This window comes from Heteronotia binoei, chromosome 1 (assembly GCF_032191835.1).
Source record: "Heteronotia binoei isolate CCM8104 ecotype False Entrance Well chromosome 1, APGP_CSIRO_Hbin_v1, whole genome shotgun sequence".
Classification (NCBI taxonomy): Eukaryota; Metazoa; Chordata; class Lepidosauria; order Squamata; family Gekkonidae; genus Heteronotia; species Heteronotia binoei.
The window spans coordinates 151,447,005-151,472,441 of NC_083223.1; the positions used below are offsets into that span (position 1 = coordinate 151,447,005).

The 25,437-nt window shown below is 39.3% G+C and overlaps 1 protein-coding gene across 2 annotated transcripts; it reads right to left on the reverse strand.

Annotated features, from left to right (window-relative positions):
• Positions 1-180: 180 nt before the first annotated feature.
• Positions 181-23,621, reverse strand: PHF10 (PHD finger protein 10). Of its 2 annotated transcripts, none has more exons than XM_060242536.1 (12): positions 23,484-23,621; positions 20,288-20,394; positions 19,495-19,625; positions 18,628-18,705; positions 16,846-16,979; positions 16,590-16,739; positions 11,640-11,749; positions 9,130-9,280; positions 8,043-8,195; positions 2,005-2,113; positions 1,603-1,791; positions 181-392 (listed from the first exon to the last, which is right to left on the reverse strand). In XM_060242536.1, the coding sequence occupies exons 1-12, from the start codon at positions 23,592-23,594 to the stop codon at positions 307-309; spliced, it is 1,509 nt and encodes a 502-aa protein (XP_060098519.1). In that variant the 5' UTR covers positions 23,595-23,621; the 3' UTR covers positions 181-306. The 2 variants fall into 2 exon arrangements, with proteins under 2 accessions (XP_060098519.1, XP_060098508.1); XM_060242525.1 differs by having other exon boundaries at positions 18,628-18,711; positions 23,484-23,619.
• Positions 23,622-25,437: the final 1,816 nt, after the last annotated feature.

A 25,437-nucleotide genomic window follows, 5' to 3' on the forward strand; every position in this document is an offset into this window, starting at 1 on the left:
TTGTAGTGCTTTATGGCCTCTGGGAGCAAAACTTCAGGAGCTTCCATGCTAGTAAGTGAAATAACAGTAATCACTTATCAGTAATCCAATCTTTTCATTTACTTTGATTGAGATGTAGGACAAAAGTTTCTATTACAAGCAAAGTCAATAGGCCAGAAGATTACTAGGTCTTCCCCCTCATTAAAATTTAATTTTTTATTTGGTGAAAAACATTTGAGTGGCATTTTTCCTTATACAAAGTGGTAAGTTAAATAGCACCAAATTTAGCTCTTAGTTTTGTGCAGTTTTACATATATCATACTGAGTTTAGCCTTCTTTACTGTTCTTCCCTCTTCTTCCTCTACCCCTGGGAATTGGAGGCTGCCTTTCACAACAGTCACAAATCCAGCGACCTACAAAATCGGAAATGTCAGTTAAAACCAGACTAAGATAAGAAATCTGCAATTCTATTTGTGCTTTCTCAGGGATACAACCCACTAAATTCCACAAGATTTGCTTCCAAGCACAAACATTTTCAGGACTAGACTGGACAGTTTTTTAATGCCATGAAATGTAGAGACAAGTTACAGGAAATTAGCACTATACACAAAGTGGCAAGTCAGCATTCATGTTGAGTTTTTTCCCATCTTCCCTACTGAAAAGGGCATGCCTATCCATAATGGGAACAGTGATAGATATGAAAGGGGATATATGACAGTGTACCATCTGAAGCAGTGCTTCTTCACTGGTGCACTTAATCCCAAAGGAACTCCATATGCATTTCCCAGCATTGAATTAATTGGGATTCAAACAGTTTCTCATTCCACAAATAAATTATAGAGGAAGAAAGGGCAGTAGTAAGCTGCTTCAAGTTTCAAATTGAGTACTGTCAGACTTTCCGTTAAGCAAATTTGCTCACATTTTCTCTGTACAACAAGGAAACAGAACAGTAAACGAGGCAAAGAGAGACTTTGTTCCAGTTGTGAAAAATGCTGCTTTAGTATAATTATAGTCCTGAATCGTCAAAAAAATCCACTTTTAAAACAATGGTTCTAGCAACAGCTAATAAAGAATTATCCTCCATATTCAACCATAGCTGGTTTATCAGACTTCTGCTTCCTCAAAACCCTCCAGATGTTTACAGAATTGAAATTTGCCTATTATACACATTAAAAGGAGACTAAAAAAAATAGGCAGGGTGAGAGAAGGGCAGAGGTCACCTTGACTGAACACTGTATAATTCATCCAGAATAATTCTATATAATCAGTATAGGAAAATATAAGTATCCAGTCAGATTACACCTCCCACTACAACTGACATTTCAGATACTACCTTACATGTTTTTGTTTGCATACGCAGGAAACCAGTGCTCCAAATGCTGTGGAAGGATCTCAGAGTTTATGTCCTCTTCTATGTTTCAGTGTTTTTTGCAACCTTACACAGTCAATCTGAGTTTTTTTGAATTGTGAAAGTAAACAAAATGTCTAAGGAAATCTTGTATATAACCATTTCTTAATGAACAAGATATAAAATTACACACAAAATAGTTGTTTTTTTACAATTATTACATATATCTTTCCAAGTCAAGGTACCTAGATTAAAAAAGTAACTTTCATAATTACCTGAGGGTATAGCACCAAGCCCCACACAAAATGTATGATAGCCACGGTCACACACATCACAGAACATCATTTCTTCCTCATGATGAGGCTGTCCACATATAATGCATGTTTTACACTCCATACATTGCCAAGGGTAGGTCTTAATTATGGCAACAAGCTCTGCAGACATGTCCAGACAGGAGGGGTGGCCTAGATCAAAACCAGCATCATTACTAGAATGGTCAAAGAAGTCAAATGGTTTATTTTACAAAATGTTAAGTCCTTTAAGTATATCAGGTATGCCATAGTCATCACAAAATGGAAAAAAAAATCTGATTTTTCAAGCTTGCATGTTATTTTGAGTATCTTTTTTCCAATTAGTCTGTCACTTCAGAGTAATACTTATGGCATTCTTTTACTTACCACTGTTATCACACTGGGAGCAGTGTATAAGTGCTTCTGTCTTCCCTTTCTTGTTGGACTCCTTACCCTTCAGACAAATTCCACATATAGCATTTGGAATGGCCTTTGGCTGGAAGGGTAGAAGAGGGCTATAAATTCATTCCAGAAGAACTGATACAGGCATTTTTTTTTTCAAAATTGATCTTATTTTAACTTCTGTAAATTAATGAATTCTCTGTATGATGTTGATCAAAGGGAATGATTAAGGATACTGCATTGATTAGAGATACTTGGAATAGAAATATTTAAAGCCGATGTAAAGTTAACTACTTATATATTATAGAAAATATACTCCAAATAATTTAGGAATGAAACTCAGCTCCCAGAATGGAAGTTTCCCACTCCCTCAGTCCACTTGCCTCCTAAATAATGCCACTGGTGTTCCAGGGACTCTCAGAACAGTGCTGAGTGTGAAATACTGGGCTACACTGAAAGGGGGTAAATTAGAGAAAACCATCCCTCTACCAGCTAGCCTTAGTCTTATGCCTGTAGAAACAAACCATAGAATCCAACCTCCTATAATGCACAAAAATCAGTGACATTTGTCTGTTTTAAATGCCATTGAATTTTAATATCCACATTTTCCATAAGTTATTTAACTAATTAACTATGAATATTACAAAGAGCTTGCTAACTAATATAAATTGAAGGAAAATTTGAGCATTAGTTTATACTACTATGTGTAATATTAAGGTTACAGACTTACAAAGACCCATGGAGGTCCACACTGTTCCTATTAAAATCAGACAGCTATAATGGTGATACGTTTGGTATAAAATGAACTAAGGGAGCAATTAGCCAAGTATTTTCAGCCCTAAACAACAAGAACTCCACCCTGATGTCACAGGTTGAAATGTTGTCACCATTGCTACCTGAGGTTTTTCTGATTGTGTTGGTTTACTTTACCACATGTGTATCATGGACTAGCATGGAAGAAAGGAAGCAAACTGCAATCACGCTTGCCTGCAGGGACAGAAAGCAAAACCTGTTTCCTAACCTTGCTGGCAATTTTAATAACTGAGGTGAAGATGTGTGCCCTGTGTCCCACACTATGTAACATTTTTCTTTAATCCATTGAGAATAATCTGTATATCACACTAGCATGATTATGGTGTTAAACAGGTGTAGCCTGGCAACTGGTTCCTAAAATTACCAATAATATACATTACAGGAATCCCAAAGTACATGGCCTAATCCTAAACTTGCACCATTACAGCTCTGCATGTTTCAGTAAGCTTAACATCGTGATACAATTTTAAAGTCTTCCAGGTAGTTTACAGCATATTTCCCAACTAAAGAACTTAAATCTGAATAAAATGTATATTGTCTAGCTATAACTACCTGCTGTCTCCTGCTTCACAAGTACCACTGACCAAGTGTTTAAATTACTTACTATTACATTAAAGTAATGAAAATCACAGTTTATCTATAGATCAGTGAATTAATTACAATGGTATTGCTGATTTATGGTGATATTTATACAGAAAATATTGCAGAAAATTCATCTATACTAGATTTTCATAGCAAACTATGAGTGCATCTCGTAAGACTAACAAGTTTTCCATTTTTGTGCCAGCTTTTTAAAAAGTCATGAAGTTCTTTTGCCAGAATTACACATTAAACCAGGTTTCTATCAATAAAACTGATGTAATTTGGTACAGGCATCTAAATTTCATGCTTGTTCAAAATGGCTATCAACACTGTTCCTTATGTGGGCCAGGGAAAGCTGCAGGTCATCTTTGCATAGCAACATCATATCAATCCTTGAAATCCCTTGTGTTTGCAGAGCTGGAGTTTCTAAGTGTGAGCCTGGCTAACTGGATATCAGAAACAGACTACGTCTTAGACTAATGCATGATATAGTACCTGCAGATCTCTTCTTGGCAGAAAAGCCTCTGTTTATCATGTACGTACCATAACATCTGAACACACCTCAACTTTGAAAGAGTGAGAGGTATGAGTGCGCAGAACTGTGCAAGGCCAATAAGGAAAGGAGGAACAGATTGAACAAACATGGGATGGTCCCACATGCTGGCCCTCTAAACACCCAGACAATGAGATATTCCTATCCTGAACTCAAACATTCTTGGCAGGGATATTTTTGGGCCCCTGAGAGAGCTGATATATTGCTAAGTAATCAATATTTCTTAACTACAAAACTACACCTACCAAATGGATAAAACATTAGTTTCAACTCAAAATGGTATTAACTAAAAAGTTAAGTGAAAAAGTCATTACATTAATTTCAAAAACAATTTCCATTGAAAGATGCTGTTAGCCAGATACTTCCAATAATTACAAGAACTACTCTTTAGAATTTTCATATGGGTTTGCCTGATTTCAACTATTTTAAAAATCCATCCCTGTGATTTTGGGGTACTTTAACTTGTTTGGCCTCCATAGTTTGTTTTTTAAACAGATACCCAACAAGGCATGTATGTATATCTCCCTTTTCAAAAGATGACAGAGGCATTCATTAATAATTTTTTGCTTATTTATTTTTTAAAAAGCATATTCCACCTGTTTTATACATAAATATAATCAAATGATGAAAGAAGTCTAACATTCACAAATGTCTCTACAAAATAATAAATACCATGGATGTGAAAACATACATATAAAATGGTACTATTAGCTATTCTACTCCTACATGTATACCATTTTTATACCCTGCTCCTCCCAACAAAAGGATCAAACTTCATTCCTGCAGTGTTCACCCTCTTGTTACTGCTACATTCTACGAGTCAGGTTTTTATTGTGTTTTAAGCCATATCAAAATAAAACAAAACAGCAAGTGCACTTCTCTAATTCTCTTGCCATATGTATATTCTACTGCCATAAAATATGGCAGCACACTCCCTATCACCCCAAACAAAACTACATTTGAGTTCCTGTACCTGTTCTGTGGTAAGTGTAGTTAACGTTTTGATACCCCATCTAAAGGCTAACAAACATCGAGGTTGGAGCATTTATTGATAAAAGTTTCCCTCTAGTCAAAGCTCCACAAACTTTAAAGTGAAATAGTCACTGCATACCAATTGAAAGAACCTCCAAAAACACAGAAATGCATTCTTACAAAAATGTAATACAAAGGAAAGCCTGTTCACATTTCAAAATAATTCAAGTGTTACTAGATAATAAAAATAGTTTTACAGGAACTCTGAAAAACACTGCCTAGGGTACTGTTTCCATCCTGCCGCTCTCAAAATTCACCTACAATCCATTATGCAGGCTGCTTCAAATTCCTTTGGACAATGGCATTTAAGCAGCCTGGGTTCAGGCTTGTAGCTAAAATAGCTAAAAATTGTAAATAAGCATACCAAGTTTTCTAAGATCACAGTGCCAAAAAAGATCCCTTTCTTGTTTTCATAGCAACTAAATGTGAAGCAGAAGAGATTCTGGGATGAGGGAAATAAAAAGAGAAGTGGGATGATATCACGATTTCATCCCAGTTTCTTGCTTCACACAAATATCCCTAACAAAATACTGCATGTAAACTGTCAGTCCTTCATCAGTTAAAAGCAAGAGAATGGCAACTGAGGAACAAGAGGAGAAAAGATCAAAGGTATAATAAAATATATTGATGTGACTGTTAAAAGCAGAAATAAATATGAAGTACTTACTGTAGCACATTCTGTGAGCTATTAAAAAAGTATACATGCATGTCCAAACTGCTCTTACCCTTGAATTTCAGTTTTATGAATATTATGATCTAAAAACTAGTACCGGTATATATGATGATATACAGGTTCACTAGTGAATGCTGCACAATAAAGCTATTTTAAAATATTAAGAGTTCCTGGGGACAAGTTAAAAACCCATTTATAAACTTAAAAGTGTCTTAATATGCAGACACATGGTATATCAATACCTGCTATAGATAAAATCTCTGTCTAATCAACTGCATGTAGTGAATGTACTATATATAAAAAAGCCACTCTGATTTTTGCATAAAGCAAAAGTCTTTTGAGGTGAAAGTTATTCTTCATCCAGCTTAAGTGCCATAGGTACACAGAGTAGCAACATAGTTGGCACCAATAGGTTTTGCAAGTAGCTTATGCTCTTGGGGCCCAATCCTGTTGAAAGTTTTCCTGTACTAGTCCCATTGAAGTGCAGATGCACAAGAACATAATCATATTCATTTTAGAGGTGGCTGCCAACAGGAGAGCTTCATAATGAATCATTTCCAAAGTTACTGAAAATGGTTTTGAACCACTGGTCAGCACAAACTCAGATCCATATTCAAATCCAAGAACTATACAGCTCCAAAGTTGGCAGACAAGAGCCTTACTAATCTGCTGTTAGTACTGTGCCATCAAGACAATGATCTAGCAAAGCATGTATTCTGTGATCTTTGTTCACATAATTTGTAAAGTTCCAACATACTACAATGTCTTCTCTCAAGGCTTCGTCTTTGGATTCTGTCAACTACCATATTATTGGCATATGTTTGGGCAATAAGTAACATTTTCTTTTCAATGCTAATATGTAAAAATAGATGTGTTCTGCGAAAGTTTAAAATCTCTATTTGCTTCATTTAAAAATAATTCCTGAAAAAGATATAACTAAAGTTTAGCATGTTTGTAAAATACTCTGAAAATACGTGTTTATGCAGTTAAGACAGTATTCCTGGAAACCTTTTTGACCAAAGCTAAACAATCTTAACTGAAAGGGACTGCTTATTTTGAATGATATAAAATCAATCAACATAAAACTTTTGCAGTTTGATAGTGTGTTACTAAACTTCAAAGTTAAGTTACATTTGTTGCAAGACCTCACAAACTCAACATTATTTGATCATCTTTTTGGCAATTCAAAATAACTTTTCTTAACTTTTTGTCCATATACTTTCCAATATCTTCTTCAACTGCAATATAAAGCAAATGTTTCACTATTTTCAATGGAAGCTATTGAGTTATTGCTTCTTATTTCCCTTAACCCTCAAAATGAAAGATTAATTCCACTGACACATGAAAGTACACTTAATCCTAAATAGAAATTCATCAGTAATGCTGATGATGTAATAATCACCGTTCTAGGACAGAGAGCTCTGGGGCTTGTTCAGATCTTACATTCCCCACACTACAGCAGTAAGTGTGGTGAAAAAAGCAATCTTGGACCCACTCTCTGTTTCCATCATTTCACAATGGAATTTAATATAAGATGACAGGCAAACCAAGAGATTAAACACTAGAATCAGGGACTTTCCTCGACCCTGTAAAATCTCTTTCTAAACTGCAGGAGTCTGGGATTCTTCTATCATGGAGTCTATGCTGCAAGATCACAGAGAGCCCATGTTTAAATATATGACAGACTCTTCTACCAGGTGTAGCCTGCTTCATATGATAAAGGATTAACAGTGCTGAGAAACACACAAATCCAGGACCAGCTCCTTATATCATTGCATTTAGAGATATGGATGAAAAAGTACAATTTGAACATGTCCCTGTTTTGCTAATTGAATTTTTGGTTAAACACAATATTGTAATGCTTATGTACAAAGGGAATTCTCTTAAAAATATACTACTAAATCATGTTCTACTCAGTTACCTCTTTCCAGATGAAAAATATGTTGTTGAATATATGCAACTTTTTAGCGGCATTTTACAGTGATAAACTGTCACACTGGCAAGCACACTATTTTAAAATTTATACTTGATAACGCAACCATTTAGCTGCTGAAGGCAGTGCAAAAACACCTTGCCACCCACTTCAAAAATGAGAAAATCATCCTTATAATGGGGTTTCATGCTGCAACTGCTTAAAAACCAATTTAGGTACAGAAAACAGAAGCAACTCCACAGCCAGGGTAACAAACAGTAAGGCCCCAAGTAAAAAATAGCCACAGGAAGTAAAGAAGCAAACAGGAATGCACAAAAGAAGAGCAGCTAGTCAAGTATAGTAAGCAGAAGTTCCATATTTTTGAAAAACAAAGTTAAATGTTTCAGGGAGAGAGGCTGGTCAGTAAAGAAGCTGAGTCAGGGGCTTTTTTCTTCTACCTTGTACCCAGGAACTGATTTGGATACAGAACGTTTGGAGCCTTCTTTTCTTGGAGTAGAGTTCTTCTCCCTTGTTTTTTGTCTTCCCTGAAATAATTCCTCCTGGCTTTCAGGGGAGCATTCTCCTTCAGATACATTGCCAGATGAGTTGTCCTACAACAACAAAAACATGATTTTGTTTGTTTGGGGCTAGCAAAGAAAGGAGCTCTTTCAAAACCAGTTAAAGATCAGAAGAACCATCCTTCTTTCCCTTTCAAGAGGAGAGACAGACCATTTATTTTAGCACTGAGGTCTACAATTAATAAGCAATACTAATCTGATCCTACACTCCGATGGTCTGCCCAAGGTGCTAATATTACTGAAAGTGTGGCAGGAATCTCAAGAGCCACAATACACACAGAAAGCACTTCCAGACATCTGGCTGATTTCCACCCCTACCCTGGCTGCATCCCCTGAACAACACTACATGTCATTAGTCTAGAAAGTCCTCCAGCCCTGAGGAACAGATGCTGCAGTGGAAAGGGAGAACTGCAATCCTCATGCCTGACACTGCATAAAGCTCTTTGGAGGCCAGCCTGTATATACAGCACATGCAACTGATTTATACCTCATCTTTTGCCACTTTTCATCTGAACTTGCCACCAAGTGCCCTGTAGGTTTCTTCTGAACAACCAAGACATTCATTACTGCCTGGATCCAACCAGCTATTCCTTCCCTACTAGACATGTTAAACCAAGAAGCAAAGGTTGTAACACTTGGCCACACTTCTTCAAACATAAAATTCCTTCCACAAATTAGGACTAGATGCTCTGGACATCTCTCTCCCTTATACTGAATTCAAGGTGGCATTTAAACTGGATCAGATGCAAATTATTTAATTTGAAAAGTGGTGAGCAAATGAGCCAGGGGGCTGCTGATAGTTCATTTGTCATTCTGCAGTTCTACTAAAGGAAGCCACTTCACCCCTCCAAAAGTGGTCCTGAACAAATGTGACAGCGGCAAAGTAGTTATTCACTGTCAATACTGCCACAGAGACTGACTGACAGTCATCAAAAGGGAGAGATAATTTCTCTAAAGTTTAACTCACCGAGTTGCCTTTGATTTTACGCTTCTCATCACCTCGCTCTTCCACATCATCAGAATCTCCATCACTATCCAATGCAGGTAGCTCTGGATCTAAAGGAGGCTCATACAGAGCTGTATTTAGCGGCAAATATCGAAGCTCATCTGGGGAATATCTAAAGTTAAGCAGTACTTATATTCAGTGCCACAATATAGTTATATGTATCTGCTGATAAACAGCAATATTGGGGGATTAAATAACATGTCTAAACAATTTTCAGTACTTCATAAGAATAAAACTGAATGCAAAAAGCCAAATAACTGCATACAGAATAACTACATAAACAAATGTCTGTGCAGAACAGATCTGCTACACCATTTAAAAATATTTGACTATGCTGCAGACAGAGAGATCAACAGCACTCTTTACAGAGTTACTCCAATCTAAATCTGTTAAAATCAACAGAATGCAATAGCTCTGCACAGCTGTCTAACCTCCAAATTTTATGCCAAATCTTGGTGATCTTTTCAGTATCTTCATATAAAATTATTAGATAACTAGATATTTTCAGTAGTGTTCTCGTGAGTGAACCAGGAACCTTGTAAATTTTCATGCAAAGTGTCTGATCCTCTGAAGTCTATCTTGTTTCTACAGTTGTGAGATAAGACCAGTGTCCTCAGCTGTGCCCAAGACAATTATTACTATGAGGATTCATTTAATCTTTGCTTACATAAATATAAAACCATAACACTGAAATGAATTGATAATAAGAAATTCAACATAGGCATTCTTCAATGTAATTCCGCAATTGGCTTTGAATGTTACAAGGAATGCAGACAAACTGTGATGTAACAGCTGAAGAGAAAGACATTTAAGAAGATCCACATACTTGAGAGGTACATATACCGGTAACTGCTTTTTAAGCTGGCTTTTAGAATTTCTTTATTTTGCAAACAGAATTCTGGAGGATTCAGTTCAGGCAACCACAGGCTAATTACCCACATACAGATGGATCCTCATATGGTATAAAGGAGCCTAATATCCCTGCCTGAAAGGAAGGCTCACCCAGTACAATAATTCTGGAAAATGTGCAAATATTAAATGTTCAGGAAGGACTGTGGGGAGGAAGGATGCCTTCAATGGGAGCAGGGAGTAGGTACCTTGTACTCTTGAAATCCTACAGTCTGCACTATTCTGGCCTGGTATTCACACTGTCATTTAGTTACTATTCTGGCCTTGCTATTTACATTGTCATTTAATTTTTTATTCCTAGTCCTAATGCATTCAGTTTGTATTTCTAGTTCTATCGCATTGTTCATTGTATATCTTATATTGTATGTATGCTCACACTATTGCTTGTATTGTCATGCTATTTTATATTCCTAGTCCTTTTACATTGTTCATTTGATATCCTATACCATATGATTACTTTTGTTCTCTTTCTGTACTTGATAATATGCCTTGAGTCTCAGAAAGGACGGCTATTAAAAAGTGAATAATAAAATAAATAAATCACTGACAGGAATATGTGAGGCATGCAGAGGTCTCCCATTTTATATGTCATGATACAGTGTTTACAAATGTGACTCTGAGTGGCAGAGCAGGAAAGAAGATACTGCTATGCCGTATCATGTGTAGATACACCCATGAGTTGGTGCTGCATAAACTGGATTCTCTGTTGTCATGCAGCATACAATCTATCCTACACACTTTATTAAACAAGTACAGAGCTGACAGTGCTGCTTCCAGTGCACCAATTAAGGGGGAGGGTGCGGAGAGAATAAAGGAGTATAAAACTCCAAATGTTTATCTTGCTGATATTAGAATACAGAGTTTCCCAATTCATTTTATTTGGAGTAATTAACTTGTGAAATTTATGACAAGATCTGGTAATACCTACACATTTAGATGGCTTTCTTAAAAGGATGACAGATTTATATAGAATAGTTCTGTCAATGACGATGCTGATTAAATGAAGCTTTAAATCTACAGGCAGTGGCTTCTATCCCACCACCCAATTCTAAAGGGCACTAAGACCTTCAGAAGAGGGAGTGATGATTTCTGCCAATTTCCTCCTCCCATTGCAGATCAACACTTAAGTCCCTTATGCTGTTCTTGAGAGCCCATGGACACCTTGGGACAAAGGGGGGTGGGTGGGATGCAATGGGAAGGGAAAGCAGGAAAGATCCACTCCATGATGGATCTCATCTCATTCAGTTTGAGCAACTGCCTTTCGCAACACATGATTCTAAGGACAAACAACAAAACTTCTCTCTCTCATGCCCTGCTTAAGAGCCTCCAAGAGGCATCCACTGCTGAAAACAGAATCCTGGACCATGCATCTGATCTGGCATAGAAGCATTCTGATATTATGCTCTTTAAAAATTTCATTTGCCAAGCTAGCGTACCATGAATATTTTCATACCTTTAAATGCTTGCTTCAAGTCAAGTTCCATTTGAGGTTTCTATAAATTATATTTTACTAACGAAAGCAGATTTATCAGCATAACCTTATCTCGTTACTTTTACCATACCTTTTGTAGTACTCTTGAAACTGGCCGGGGATAAGAGCCACTGGATAAGGGCTAACTTTTGTCCGTTCAGTTGGTAAGATTTTATATTTCCCTTGAGGGACCTGAATAACCTGCATTAACACAAATAGCAAGAAATTTATACCCCATGGCAATTTTATGAACATATTTGCTTTTCCATATGATTATGAAGTATTTATGGCTAAATAGGGACTATATCCTGCCACAATACAATGAGAATTGAGCAATGTGCATGAATGGATTCAATTCCCACAATCCTCTTGCCTCAACTCAATTCTCTCTACTCTACTGCTCAAGTCAAAGTGGACTACAGAAATGCTGACTGAAAATTCTGTTACACACACTGGAACATTATGACCCTGTTCCCACTCTCCATATGCAAAATAATACTACCTGCCTTGGGGACCTTGATCAGGTGGAAGTTAGGATAAAAATATGTGAAATAAATAAATAAGCTACTTGAGAACTGAGGGATCAGCCAGTCCTAGAGGCTGCACTTCCCCAAAGTTTTAGGTTACTACCAGTGTTCCCTCTAAGATGAGTTAGCATGAGCTGGGTCACAGATTTTTAGCCTCCAGCTCACAGATTTGTCTTTGCTCAGGAAGGATGATCCCAGAGCACACTAATTTATGCAGTAGCTCACAACTTTAGTGCCAGTAGCTCACAATTTTAATGCCAGCAGCTCATCAAGTAGAATAAGAACATAAGAACATAAGAACATAAGAGAAGCCATGTTGGATCAGGCCAACGGCCCATCAAGTCCAACACTCTGTGTCACACAGTGGCAAAAAATGTTATATACACACATACACTGTGGCTAATAGCCACTGATGGACCTGTGCTCCATACACTGTGGCTAATAGCCACTGATGGACCTGTGCTCCATATTTTTATCTAAACCCCTCTTGAAGGTGGCTATACTTGTGGCCGCCACCACCTCCTGTGGCAGTGAATTCCACATGTTAATCACCCTTTGGGTGAAGAAGTACTTCCTTTTATCCGTCTTAACCTGTCTGCTCAGCAATTTCATCGAATGCCCACGAGTTCTTGTATTGTGAGAAAGGGAGAAAAGTACTTCTTTCTCTACTTTCTCCATTCCATGCATTATCTTGTAAACCTCTATCATGTCACCCCGCAGTCGACGTTTCTCCAAGCTAAAGAGTCCCAAGCGTTTCAACCTTTCTTCATAGGGAAAGTGCTCCAGCCCTTTAATCATTCTAGTTGCCCTTCTCTGCACCTTCTCTAAAGCTATAATATCCTTTTTGAGGTGCGGCGACCAGAACTGCACACAGTACTCCAAATGAGACCGCACCATCGATTTATACAGGGGCATTATGATACTGGCTGATTTGTTTTCAATTCCCTTCCTAATAATTCCCAGCATGGCATTGGCCTTTTTTATTGCAAACGCACACTGTCTTGACACTTTCAGTGAGTTATTTTTTCAGTGAGAATTTTCAGTGAGAATTTTTGCTCACAAGACCCTGCAGCTTAGAGCGAACACTGGTTACTACTGAATCATGGCCTACAGCTGGACACAGGTATCCTGTGGCAAATATTGACTTTTATCAGCTTTGGCTGATAGTCCAGCTATTGCTGTTACTCAAAAAAGTATGACCTAGCGACAGTGGTCTGTAGTCTGACTACATCAGATCAGATTACTATAATTTGCTGTAGACCAGGTCTGCCTTTGAAAACTGTCCAGAAACTTTCGACTTCCCCACATGTTCCCCGGAAAGTGCTTCGGTCTGGTTTGCAAAATCTACTTACAATCCCCAGCCTAAGGAGGCCAGGCTCATGACAACTAGAGCCAGAGCCTTCTCTGTAGTGGCCCCACGCTGGTGGAATGAGTTGCCGAAAGCGGTCAAGGCCCTGCAAGAGCTCATACAGTTCTGCAGGGCCTGTAAGATGGCACTCTTCCACCAGGCATTTGTGAACTAGGCTGCTGGCCACTACAGTTTGAAGCAACATATGAACCACCACCAACAATCTGCTGTACAGCAGCTGCAGAGAGGACAACTTAGGATCCGCTGTACAGAGAATTACAAATTTGGAAATTGTAAGATCATAACACTGAAATATTTTTATGTATTTATGTTTATTTTACTCTATGTTTTATGGTTTTAATGTTGCACTACTATGTTTATTCATGCATGTGCATGTCTGTGTGAGCTGCCCTGAGCCCACCTCAGTGGGGAGAGTGGGATATAAGTGGAACAAAATAAATAAATAAATAAATAAAATAAACTCATGCAAAATGCTGCAGCCAGGCTACCGTCAGGGGCAAAATAAGAAATCATATCACCTTGGTGCTGAAGGAGCTACACTGACTGCCCATTCATTTCTGGACATAATTCAAAGTGATAGTTCCTAACTTTAAAGCCCTAAATAGCTTGAGGTCAAGGTGCCTAATAGACTATCTCCTCCTGTACTGTCCAGCCTACCAGTTAAAATTGGCCTCACAATCCCTGCTCTCGATGACATCTCCCCCCCCCCCCCCCGGGATGATATGGCCAGGAAACCAGCCAAAGAAAGGGTGGGCTGTGACATGGGGGAGGTGGCACCATTGTGACATCACTTATGGAGAAAACCCAGCAGTAACATCAGTCCTCTCTAGGAATCACTGGAAACTATGGTAAAACCACTGAATTTCTATCAACTCCTAGAGAAGATTAATTCCCTTCCAGGTTTTCTTTAGAATTGACATCACAGAATTGCCCTTTTTCATTTTCTCCTGCCACCATTTAGAGCAGCAGCATGGAACTAAAGGTGTGGGCAGAGAACCTGCTGACACAGAAATATGTGGAGTAGCCTTGAAGTGGCTTACTTCATTCCTCCAGGGTTGAGGACAGAGTGCGGCTTGGAGAGAGGATATCACCCTGACATCCTTTGGTGTGCAGGGTCCCCCAAGAGGCCATTCTCTCTCCTATATTGTCTATATGCATTCTCTCACCCAGCTGGTGTGGAGTTTCAGACTGGGTTGTTATCAGTATGCTGATGACACCTAGCTATATCTGATGATGAGTGAGTGATTGCTGCCACATCTAATTTGGCTGTGGGATTGGAGGCTGTGGCTGGATAGTTGAGGCAGAGCTGGCTGAAACTATTCATCAAAGATGGAGGTCCTGTGGGGGGGGGAATCTGAGGTTGAGATGCCAACTCCCAACTCTTGCTGGTATGCCACTAACACCAACATCACCCATCAAGAGCCTTAGTGTGCTCCTGGATTCGTTATCTATGGAGGCCCAGGTAACAAATACTGCCAGGCTGGCGTGCTTCCAACTCTGCCAGGTCAGGCAACTAGCCCCCTTTCTCTCTAGCCCTGACCTTGCCACAGTGACCCATACAATGGTCACCTCAAAGTTGGATTATTGTAACTCGCTCTACGTAAGGCTACCCAGTTCAAGGTTTTGGTTCTGACCTTTAAGGCTTTTAACAGTCTGGGACCAGGTTACCTCTGGGACCACCTCTTCTGGTACATCCTCCAAAGAGCCCTGCACTCAGAAGATCAAAATCTGGTGGTCCCTGGCCCAAAAGATATCCTGTTGTCCTCAACTAGAGCTGGGGCCTTTTCAGCCCTGGCTCAGGCCTGGTGGAACTCTCTACCTGGTGATATCCACACACTGTAGGACTTTGCTCAGTTCTGCAGGGTGTGTAAAACAGAGATGTTCCGCCTGGCCCACAGCTGAGGACAGCAACAGCTCACACTGTGGCTCTCATTGCGGCCTCCTTCATGACTAGTCCTTGATCTGCCCAAGGGAGAGAGTGAATCAAAATTTCATGCCATCCTTAAGTTCTGTTGTCTTTATTGTAAATTGAAATCAATTATTCTGTGTATTTTGCCTTGCTGTGCACCACCCTGAGCCCTTTGGGGAAGGGTGGTCTATAAATCTAATAAATAATAATCTGTCCCCACTGGGGGCTTGGCAACTTTAGCACCACATCTTCAAAGGTGAAGTGAATGGTAGCCAGAAACAAAGCTTTTTTTTAGTAGTGACAGCTCTCTTATGGAATTTCCCTGGCATCTACATTGCGCTCTTTTTGGCACCAGGCCAAAATATTCTTGCTAACTCAGACTTAATTTTTAAGTAAGGGATTGCTTTAAAAAAATATATTAGTTTAGGATGTTTTTGCTCTGGTAACTTATTTTAAGCTACTCAGTGGCCTATATTGTTATGCTGTGACTGGGTTTTCAAAGCTGAAATATAATTAATACAATGTTTTGTTTTATTATTTTTTATTTTGTAAACTATCACAGGAATATTCCCTGGAGAGCCAGTGAAGAAAATTTCTAAATTAGTAAATAAATGCAAGAAGGGTGTAAGTATCTGTAGCATGAAGGTCCATCCCATGTACATTACTAAATATTGACTGAGCCTGAGGAAGAATCTAGGAATCAGAGCCATGGGAATTACATTCTTAGTAAAGAAGGACAGGTATCCCACAAATCGTAGAGTTTTCAGCTTTATATGCGAGATTCAGGCTTAATTCACAGAATATGGCTATGGCTTCTGATGTGCTCTTGCATCTTTAAATCAGAGCTGCGTATAAAATAAAATCTAAAGGACTGATGTTTAATTTAAATGAAAGGGAAATAGTGTTTAAATGTTCACTTTCTTTAGAGCAGTGAATAAGGGGGCAATTTAAAATAATGGCAAATGAATATTGCACTATTCTGTATACAGACAACAAAGACCAAGCTAGAAGATGACATCTTTGAATTGCGACATTTGTCAACTCCCTGATCAATCAAGAACAAGCAAGATAGCAAAGTGGATTGGAAACAAGGTCAAGCTGTAGCTCCTTAGAAACACTAAGCTCAATTTTGACAAGGAACTCTAGCCATGAAAAACACCAACACCCCCCCCCCCCAAAATCTTTAGTGCAAACAAAAAGCTATCCATAGTAATTTGAAAAAGAAAGCCATCCTACATGTGTCTGTAAATCAAAATAGGCCCTTCTTTCTTCCATTCGTTCACGGTTTAAGTTGCTGTTAAACTCAGCAGCTTTCTTGGCAGCTTTCTTAATATATTCTGGAACTTTACTTGCTTCAACTTTTTGAGTGTTCTGCTGTTGCATTTGCTGAAAGAAAATTTTTTTCATTAATTCACATGCTAGCTGGTTTATATTTCAAAAGCTATTCCATTTTATTCTGTTTTAGTATCAAATAGTTTGAGAGAATACTTACAGAATACTCTTTATAGTGATCTGTTATTCGCTGACGTTCTTTTTCTTGAAGTATAACAGAATATTCAGCATGTTTGGCAGGGTATTCTTTAATCATTAGATCAATTACTTCATCACTACGTAAGGCTGTTAGACCTAAATAACATCAAGGGGTTATTGCACATGACTATTAAAAAAGAATTTGAGAAAGAGGCAAAATATAGGCTTCTGGGGTTTAATCTATTTATTTGTTCAAATCTATATCTCATTCTACTTTAAAAATATGAGTACAAGAGAAAACCTATTTGGTGACTGCAAAATAAAGCTCAAACCTCAGACATTATGTTTTTCTGTAGCATGCTGACCAAACTGGCTGTCAGATGCAAACTGTTTGGCAGCTCCCACACCCCGTCAAAAAGCTGCATGGGAAATGCAGCTGCAGATCTTTGTTTTCTGGAAAATTCTGAATTGGAAAAATGTCCAGAAAATTATCTGATGTCCTAATTACTATGTAACCTGATTTAACATGCTAACTGACATATCTAATGAACAAGATTTAAAGAGTATTAATTATATGCCCCAGCAGCAGCAAATACTTGAACAGAAATAGGAAAAAATAAATCAAGTGTTTAAACTATGCATTCAAACAACTTCAAACTGCTTTTTACATGGGAATGTTTTTAACAACTTCAAACTTTACGCGGAAATGTGTACAGCACCATGGAATGTTTTTAATTGTATTTTATTGGTTTAAATGTCTGAACTGTCTGTTAGCCGTCCTGAGTCCACTTGTGGAGAAATTTAAAGTAATAAATAATAAATTGCTTAAATGTAACAATAAAACCCCCAAAGCACTGAATTGACATACTGACTTTTGCACACTCAGCAAACTGTATCAAATGCTTTTGACTCATCTACTTCAACAGAATTTACCTCCATGGAGATCACTAGGATTCATGTTTTTCCTTTCAATGTATCATTTGCATTATTGCTTAATTTTATATTAGACTGGTATTTATCTTTTATACAATGTGAGAAAAGGCATAAAGCATTTTAGCTCTAATATTGATCAGACCAGCACGCCAATCATGTGGATTCATAATTTTTATTTGGATTGCTGTTCCTATTTGTGATTTTATCTCTTCCTTCAGTTTGTTTTCAAATCAACAAACAAAATACATACTCTCTCAAAAATTCCTAGGCATAGTCACCTGAAAAACATTAACTATAACTTTGAAACTGCCATGCTTGCCTAATATTGTATTGGGACTGGCATTCTTACTAACGCTATGAAACATCAGATCTGCAGAAAATTTGATTTTCCACCCCAACACTCTGGGGCTGAGAAGAAGAAAAACAGGAGGAAGAAGGTAGAATGGATGATTAACCCTTTCCTGTTTTTTTCTACTTCAAATCCCTGCAGTCTCTCTCCCCCCCCCCCCTTTCTAACAGAGATCCAAATGTGAACATTTGAAAGGTGGGGTAACCCTCTCGATGTCACAAAGCTAATATTGTTATTAGAATGATTAAGTCCCTCTATAGTTACTTAAAACCAGGGCTTTTTTTGAGTAGGAATGCACAGGAACACAGTTCTGGCTGGTTTGGCATCAAGGAGTGTGGCCTAATATGCAAATGAGTTCCTGCTGGGCTTTTTCTGCCAAAAGAGCCCTGCTAAAACATTTCTAATTAGAAACAAAGTCAAATGGAAATTTTTACATCCTTAAAGCAATTTTACTATGAAAAGCTAGATATCAAAAATATAGCCTCCTCAGAATGTTTAAATGCTACATAAAAAATGTCTTACCTAAGGTGCACTGTGTTTCTGTAATCACATTTAGCTCTCTGAGGTAGAGTTTCTCTTTGTGAGATAAATCGCGTCTTTCTAAATCTCCAGGAAAAGAGAAGAAAAGTAGCAAAAAAAAAGGTGTAATTAAATATAGCGGCTTTAAAATTCACTCAAGAGATTGCATTACAAAGCTACTTGTCATACTAAAAATATTTCAAAATGTCTTGATAATAACCTGGCAGCTATGTCCTCTGATTTCCACAGAATTGGTAATCAGTAACCTTAGTGTTAGCAACCTTAGAAGTCTTATCATGAAAGAAAATCATAATAAACCAACAGGCTTAACACATAAATCAACAATCTCCTTTGCTGTCAAGGGAAGCAATATTAAAACAGCTGCAAGTATCATAATTAGTTTATGAAACTGACTAAATAAGACAGGATATTAGAATATCAGTAAATAGATCTCCTGTGGGGGGCTTCCTAACAGCACTACTAATAACAGCTAAAGCTTGATCAGAAGCTGTAGTGTGCAAGTAGGGGAGAATTTAATCCTGTCCCCGTTGTCTATCATCTCTTACCTCAAGGGAGGAAACAAGCATTTGGCGCCTGTATACTTCCACTACAGAGCAAACGGCAAGAGGGGAGATGATAACAATGAAACACAAAGGAGGTAAGGAAACTTAAACAGCTACACAAAAATGGTGGTATACCTCAAACCTAATCCCTAGTGCCTGAACTTAGAGGCACTAACTTTCTATCAGCCATCTAGTTCTGTAAAAGTGCAGCTTGGTTTAACTATGCATTAAAAATTCTAAATGCATTAAAATACTAATTTGTAAACATTTAATTTGCAGTATTCACATATGCCTTTAACATGAATACCTGGATATTTTCGCTTAAAGGAGGTCACACCCAAGTATTCGCTGACTTGTTCTTGAAGCATGTAGTATTCTCCAGTTTCATCAGGTGGCCATTTGTATTCTATAAGATTTTCAGCTGGAAAGTAGCTAAAGCTAAACAAAAAAAGATCAAACCTTGAAGACAGCCAATTTTAAAAGGACCACCATTTGTAATGGGGGAGCACAAGGACAGCACTTAATCAGCAATTTCTGCTTTCACCCACTTTATTGACTAACAGCTTACAGATATATCAGCACTCGGGTTGGCTGCCTTAAGCATATTAATAAAAAAGGTGAAATAATAAATATATGAATAATAAAAGAGGGATGAAAGTTCAGCAGCCTAGCATTTCATCTATGTGCAGCTTCAGATGCTCTGTACTAGAATGCTGCTCTGTATTATGTATAAACTCACCTTAAGAGTGCTGTATGTTAAAATGCACCATTCAGTCTAATCTACTTATCAAGGTGTCTTTAACTACATATGTACCAAATTTCAGTATTCTATCTAGAACTGGAATAGCTTCACCATATCTGGTTAATTTCGAAGAACAAAAGTACAAGATTTTTAGATGTTTATAGTGACCAACTTTGTCTAAGTGCAAGCCAAATTTCAGAGCTCTCATAAACAGAAAAGTACTCTAGCAGTTTCAACACTGTCTTGCCTAAGCAAGTCAGCAAGTCCCAAGAACCTTTACAGATATTTAAATAGTCAAACAGTGACAAGAATATACATGATATCATTCTAGACAATGATGATATTTAAAACACATTACCTAAGATCTTGACTTGAGGTTTCACAGCTTCGTGAGCTGTCCCCAGAGCCCATTCGTCGTCTTTTAGATGGTTGGCTGCCATCATTTGAATTTTCTTCTGTGTCATCCTGAGACAAGATAAATATGCCATATGTTAACGCACAGAACTCCAATGACCTTCAGCATATAAACTTCTTCTACTCAGGTTATCTGTTTCTGATATGGTGCTGCTGGGAAGCACATTAGGGGAGGGACGATGGCTCAGTGGTAGAGCATCTGCTTGGGAAGCAGAAGGTCCCAGGTTCAATCCCCGGCATCTCCAAAAAAGGGTCCAGGCAAATAGGTGTGAAAAGCCTCAGCTTGAGACCCTGGAGAGCCGCTGCAGGTCTGAGAAGACAATACTGACTTTGATGGACCAAAGGTCTGATTCGGTATAAGGCAGCTTCATATGTTCATATGTTCATTCTCTTTCATCCCCTTTCCCCAAAGCATCATGATATACTCAAAGAATCATACGAGTTGGAAGGGACCTCCAGGGACATCTAGTCCAAACCCCTGCACAATACAGAAAACTCACAAATACCCCTCCCTAAATTCACAGGATCTATATACTCCTGCACCTTCTGGGTTTCCCTCTGCTTTTCCACAATCCTCCTCAAACCAGCCTTGCCACAAAGTTTTGTGAAGTAAGTAAGTAAATTTTTATTTATACCCCGCCCTCCCCGCCAAGGCAGGCTCAGGGCAGCTTACAGGACATGATACGAAATCATGATATCATAATAACAGATAAAATCAATAACAGTATAAGTACAAATATAAATTATTATAAAAAGTTTAAACAATACAGTGGTGCTATTTGTCCGGCAGCATAATATTTATTCTGGTTACATCTTAAAGGCTTCTTGGAAGAGGGCAGTTTTGCTGGCCCTGCGGAACTGATTGAAGTATATTGGTAGCTGATTCCACCATTGGGGGGCTTTTATAGAGAAGGCCAGCTCCCTGGTCGTTTTAAGTTTGGCCTCCTTAGGCCCAGGGATTTCCAAAAGATTTTGTGAACTGGAGCGCAGTGCTCTCTGGGGAACATATGGAGAGAGGTGCTCCCTGAGGTAGGCAGGTGAAGAGTGTAGCAAAATCTGGAAGGCTGCTCCTGTGTTGGAAAGTTTAGATTTTCCTGATCCTTGCTACAGATGGAGGGCAGGCTATTAATTTTTTTTTTAATTGGCAACTGAATATTGTTATAGCGATCAAGTTCTCTGAATCCTCAGTGTTTGTTTTTATTTTTAAATGTCCTTCCCCTTATATCTCTGTATCAAAGGAGGCTACATATTTACTTTTTAAACAAATGAAAGTAAAAAATTCAGTGAGCCTAACAGATTGCTATAATGATATTCAATTGAAAATGAGAAAAAATGAGAGAGAGAAGAGGAAGATGAAGAAGAATAATTGCAGATTTATACCCCGCCCTTCTCTCTGAATCAGAGACTGAGAGCGGCTTACAATCTCCTATATCTTCTCCTCCCACAACAAACACTCTGTGAAGTGGGTGGGGCTGAGAGGGCTCTCACAGCAGCTGCCCTTTCAAGGACAACCTCTGCCAGAGCTATGGCTGACCCAAGGCCATTCCAGCAGGTGCAAGTGGAGGAGTGGGGAATCAAACCCGGTTCTTCCAGATAAGAGTCCGCACACTTAACCACTACACCAAACTGGTGTAGAATGTGGAGAGAAGACCCCAGGGGCCACGGGGAGGGAAGAATGGCTGCTGCTGGGGAACCAAGGCAGGGAAACTTAGGGGGGGGGGGGAACCTGTCAAGTAGAAGTCTCATTGCCATTGTCTTGCATCAGCAACTGCTGCAGCAATAGAGAAACCACACAAAACTGTCTCCATGCAGAAAACATCATACTCACCACAGACCTGAAAGAAAACTGTTAATGTTACGGCTATGCATTTCAAGACCAGAACAATACACGCCCTATACAGAACTGGATACCTGAATCTAAAACTTTGCTCTAGTGGCTAAATGCAGATATCAGTTGCTATTAAATAGGATTACCAGATTTCCTCTGTTTTAGAGAACATGTGTGTGTATCCTCTTTGGTGAGAGCAACATGGAATCATACTGCCACTGATTATTTGAATGAAGCTGTAATCCTAAATATACTTCCAATTAAAGTATACCAATGAGAATTACTTCCCTTCCCAGCAAACAACAATATCAATCATGTCAGAAAGGCAGCAGCTCAAGAATTTTCCATCCATATGGAAACATTGTAAACAACACTCAGTCCCTTGCCAATGAGACCAAGACCAATTTCTCACTAGACCTTTAATCCTGGTTTAGCCCTGTCCCCAAACTGACATTCCACACTAGAATCAGAGAAACCAACTCTACCACTCCATGATTTTAGTGCAGAATGTCAGCTTGGGGACAGGGCTAACAGGATTAAAGCTCTAGTGCGAAACTGGTCCAAAAAACACAATCCGAGATGGGGCTACCTTGAGGAATCGAATGCTAAATTCTCAGCAGCAAGGGCCCCTAACAGCAATAAACATGTTTAGCTCACACTTCAATGGTCTCTCCCAATACATCCCTTTACCTTTCCTATAGATACGGGTGCCCATCTGGAGGGTGTGGGTATGCATTATACAACGTCCAGGTAAGTTAAAAGGGTGTTAAATGCAGGCAAAGTATAGCAGCTTAAGAGCCCTTTCTGGGACCCCGACTGTGGAGCATCTCAGGATTCTGGCGGAATTCCCGGGACCTACCTTCACTACAAGCCTAAGGAAAGGGGAGGAGATGCTTCTCCCTTCCCCTCCGTAGAGACTCCGTTCACGGCTTCTCCCTCACGTTATTTATTCACCTGTTTTACCCCGTGGCGCAGAGTGTTAAAGCTGCAGTTCTGCAGTCCTAAGCTCTGCTCACGACCTGAGTTCGATCCCCGGTGGAAGCTGGGTTTTCAGATAGCTGGCTCGAGGTTGACTCAGCCTTCCATCCTTCCGAGGTCGGTAAAATGAGTACCCAGCTTGCTGGGGGGAGAGTGTAGATGACTGGGGAAGGCAATGGCAAACCACCATGTAAAAAGTCTGTCGTGAAAACGTTGTGGAAGCAATGTCACCCCAGAGTCGGAAACGACTGGTGGTTGCACAGAACACCTTTCCTTTCCTTTACGCCCTATCATGCCCAAGCACAACCGGGAAAGAAGCCCTCGTTCGCCTCACCTTTAAAGATTGGGCTCCAGGCGTGGCCGGGTCGCTGTCACACACCCGAGGGGACAAAACAGCCGCCATCGTCGCCGCCGCCGGCCACGGAAGGGCGGAGCGAAAGACCATCTCCCTCCCCTGCCGGTCTGCCGCAGTTCCATCTCTCCCCACCACACAGATGAACAGCGCCACTTATGGGTGTGGAGATAGCAGCGCAGCTCGTTTTCGAAGCAGTTTCTATCCTCGGATTCCAGTGCAAAAAAGAAGGTGAACTCGATCAGCCTTTCACCTACGGTCTTTCCTCTAAAGTGTGATGGAAGTTAATTGTGCTACTGGACATACTTTAAAAGCCCAGAAAAGTTAAAAGTATGAAAAATAAGGAACGTCTTTATTCAATGTGCCTCTCGCAGACCACTGCCATCTTTTGTGGATGCAGATTTCTGATCCTGGGCTACATGCGTCCTCTCAGCATGTCTTGAATGCATTTCTCTCACCCACAAAATACCTATTGCCCACGTCACACATTTGCAGTTACAATGGGCTTCCAAGTCAAGGACTGAAATTCGTTGGGAATTGAATGCCAACCAGCTGGAATTAAATACCAACCATCGCAATATTTATGGCATTCCTGGCCTCCCTTCACAGCTGTTATGCATAACAAAAGGGATGATTATACCTGGAAGTGTGCCTATATGGCTCTGATTAAGCAACCTGTATGGGACAACTACCCAACTAACAGGGTTCTGTGTAAATAATCACATTGTTTTAGGTGTTGGTGGATAAAAATCTGAGAAGTGGGAGAAACAGACAGCAACCATTGCGGGGGTGGGGTGGGGTGGGGGAGTGCAATGGGCTGAGCACCTGTGGGTACATGATTTCTCAGCGGATCTGAAATGGGGCAGCTGTTCTGCCTCTGTGCCTCCACCTGTGCTCTATCTGTATACATGAAGCCACCTCAAGAAAAACTCTGGAGAAAGGGCAAAAATTTCCTGAATGTCCATAAATACTTGTAAATAAAGCAAAATACTACAAAGTCACCATACCTTCAGACCCAGGCACGCTGTTTTCAAAAATGTTATATTTCTATAAGCAGTTATTAAAGATAAAATTAGTAGGCACATTGAAGAACAAAAGCTATTGAGGAAGAATCAGCATGGTTCTGTAATGGAAGATCTTTTCTTTGGAGGGGTGAACAAACATGTAAACAATGGTGGCTCAGTAGATGTAGTTTACCTAGACTTCCAGTGTTATGTATGTGAAGGCATGCCTGGACATGTTGGGTATAGTGTCCTGAGCTTGAGGCACAACACAATAGACTGAAAGGACCCAAAGATCTGCATCCTGATTGGCTGCATAATTCAAACTGGCCAACTGGGAGGCAGTATCAGAGAATCCTAGGATCTGCCAATGAGGATGCATATTCTAATAAAGGATCTAAAAATGGTACGATCACAGGTGTTTTCTGCTTCTTGGGTACTGGATTCACTCTGCCCCAACTGTATATATTGCCACATGTTCTGGTGCTTAGTAGTAGTTTGTAGTCACTTAGTAGACATGCTGAATCACTAATAAAGAGCTTTAATCATTACGCAAGAATTCCTCCTGCATCAAACTAGGTATTTAACATCCAGAAAGCTTTTGATAAAGTTCCTCAGTAGTCATGGGATAAGGACACAAGTCCTCTTGTGGATTAAAAACTGGTTAATTAACAGGAAATAGAGTGGGCAGTTTTCACAGTGGGGAGTGGCAAGCAATGGAATACTGCAGGACTCAATACTGGGTCTGGTTGCTTTTAAATTTGTTCATTAATGATTTAGAGTTGGGAATAAGTAAAGGGGCTTAGTTTGTGGGTGACACTTGTGCATAATTTCACACTTGCCTACATTGAAACCCACTTGCCTAGCCTCAACAGATCCCTCTGGAGCACCTCCCAATCCTCCCTGGTTCTCACCACTCTGAACAAGATTACTCA

Bases quoted from the DNA above. Each gene is read 5' to 3' on its own strand.
- PHF10 (XM_060242525.1), bottom strand. From the start codon at position 23,594: ATGGTCTTTCGCTCCGCCCTTCCGTGGCCGGCGGCGGCGACGATGGCG. The intron at 19,626-20,287 runs GTAATGTGTTTT...TTTTTTGTTTAG, and splicing joins ACCTCAAGTCAAGATCTTAG to CTTTAGCTACTTTCCAGCTG. The intron at 1,792-2,004 runs GTAAGTAAAAGA...GTTTTGATCTAG, and splicing joins CTCCCAGTGTGATAACAGTG to GCCACCCCTCCTGTCTGGAC.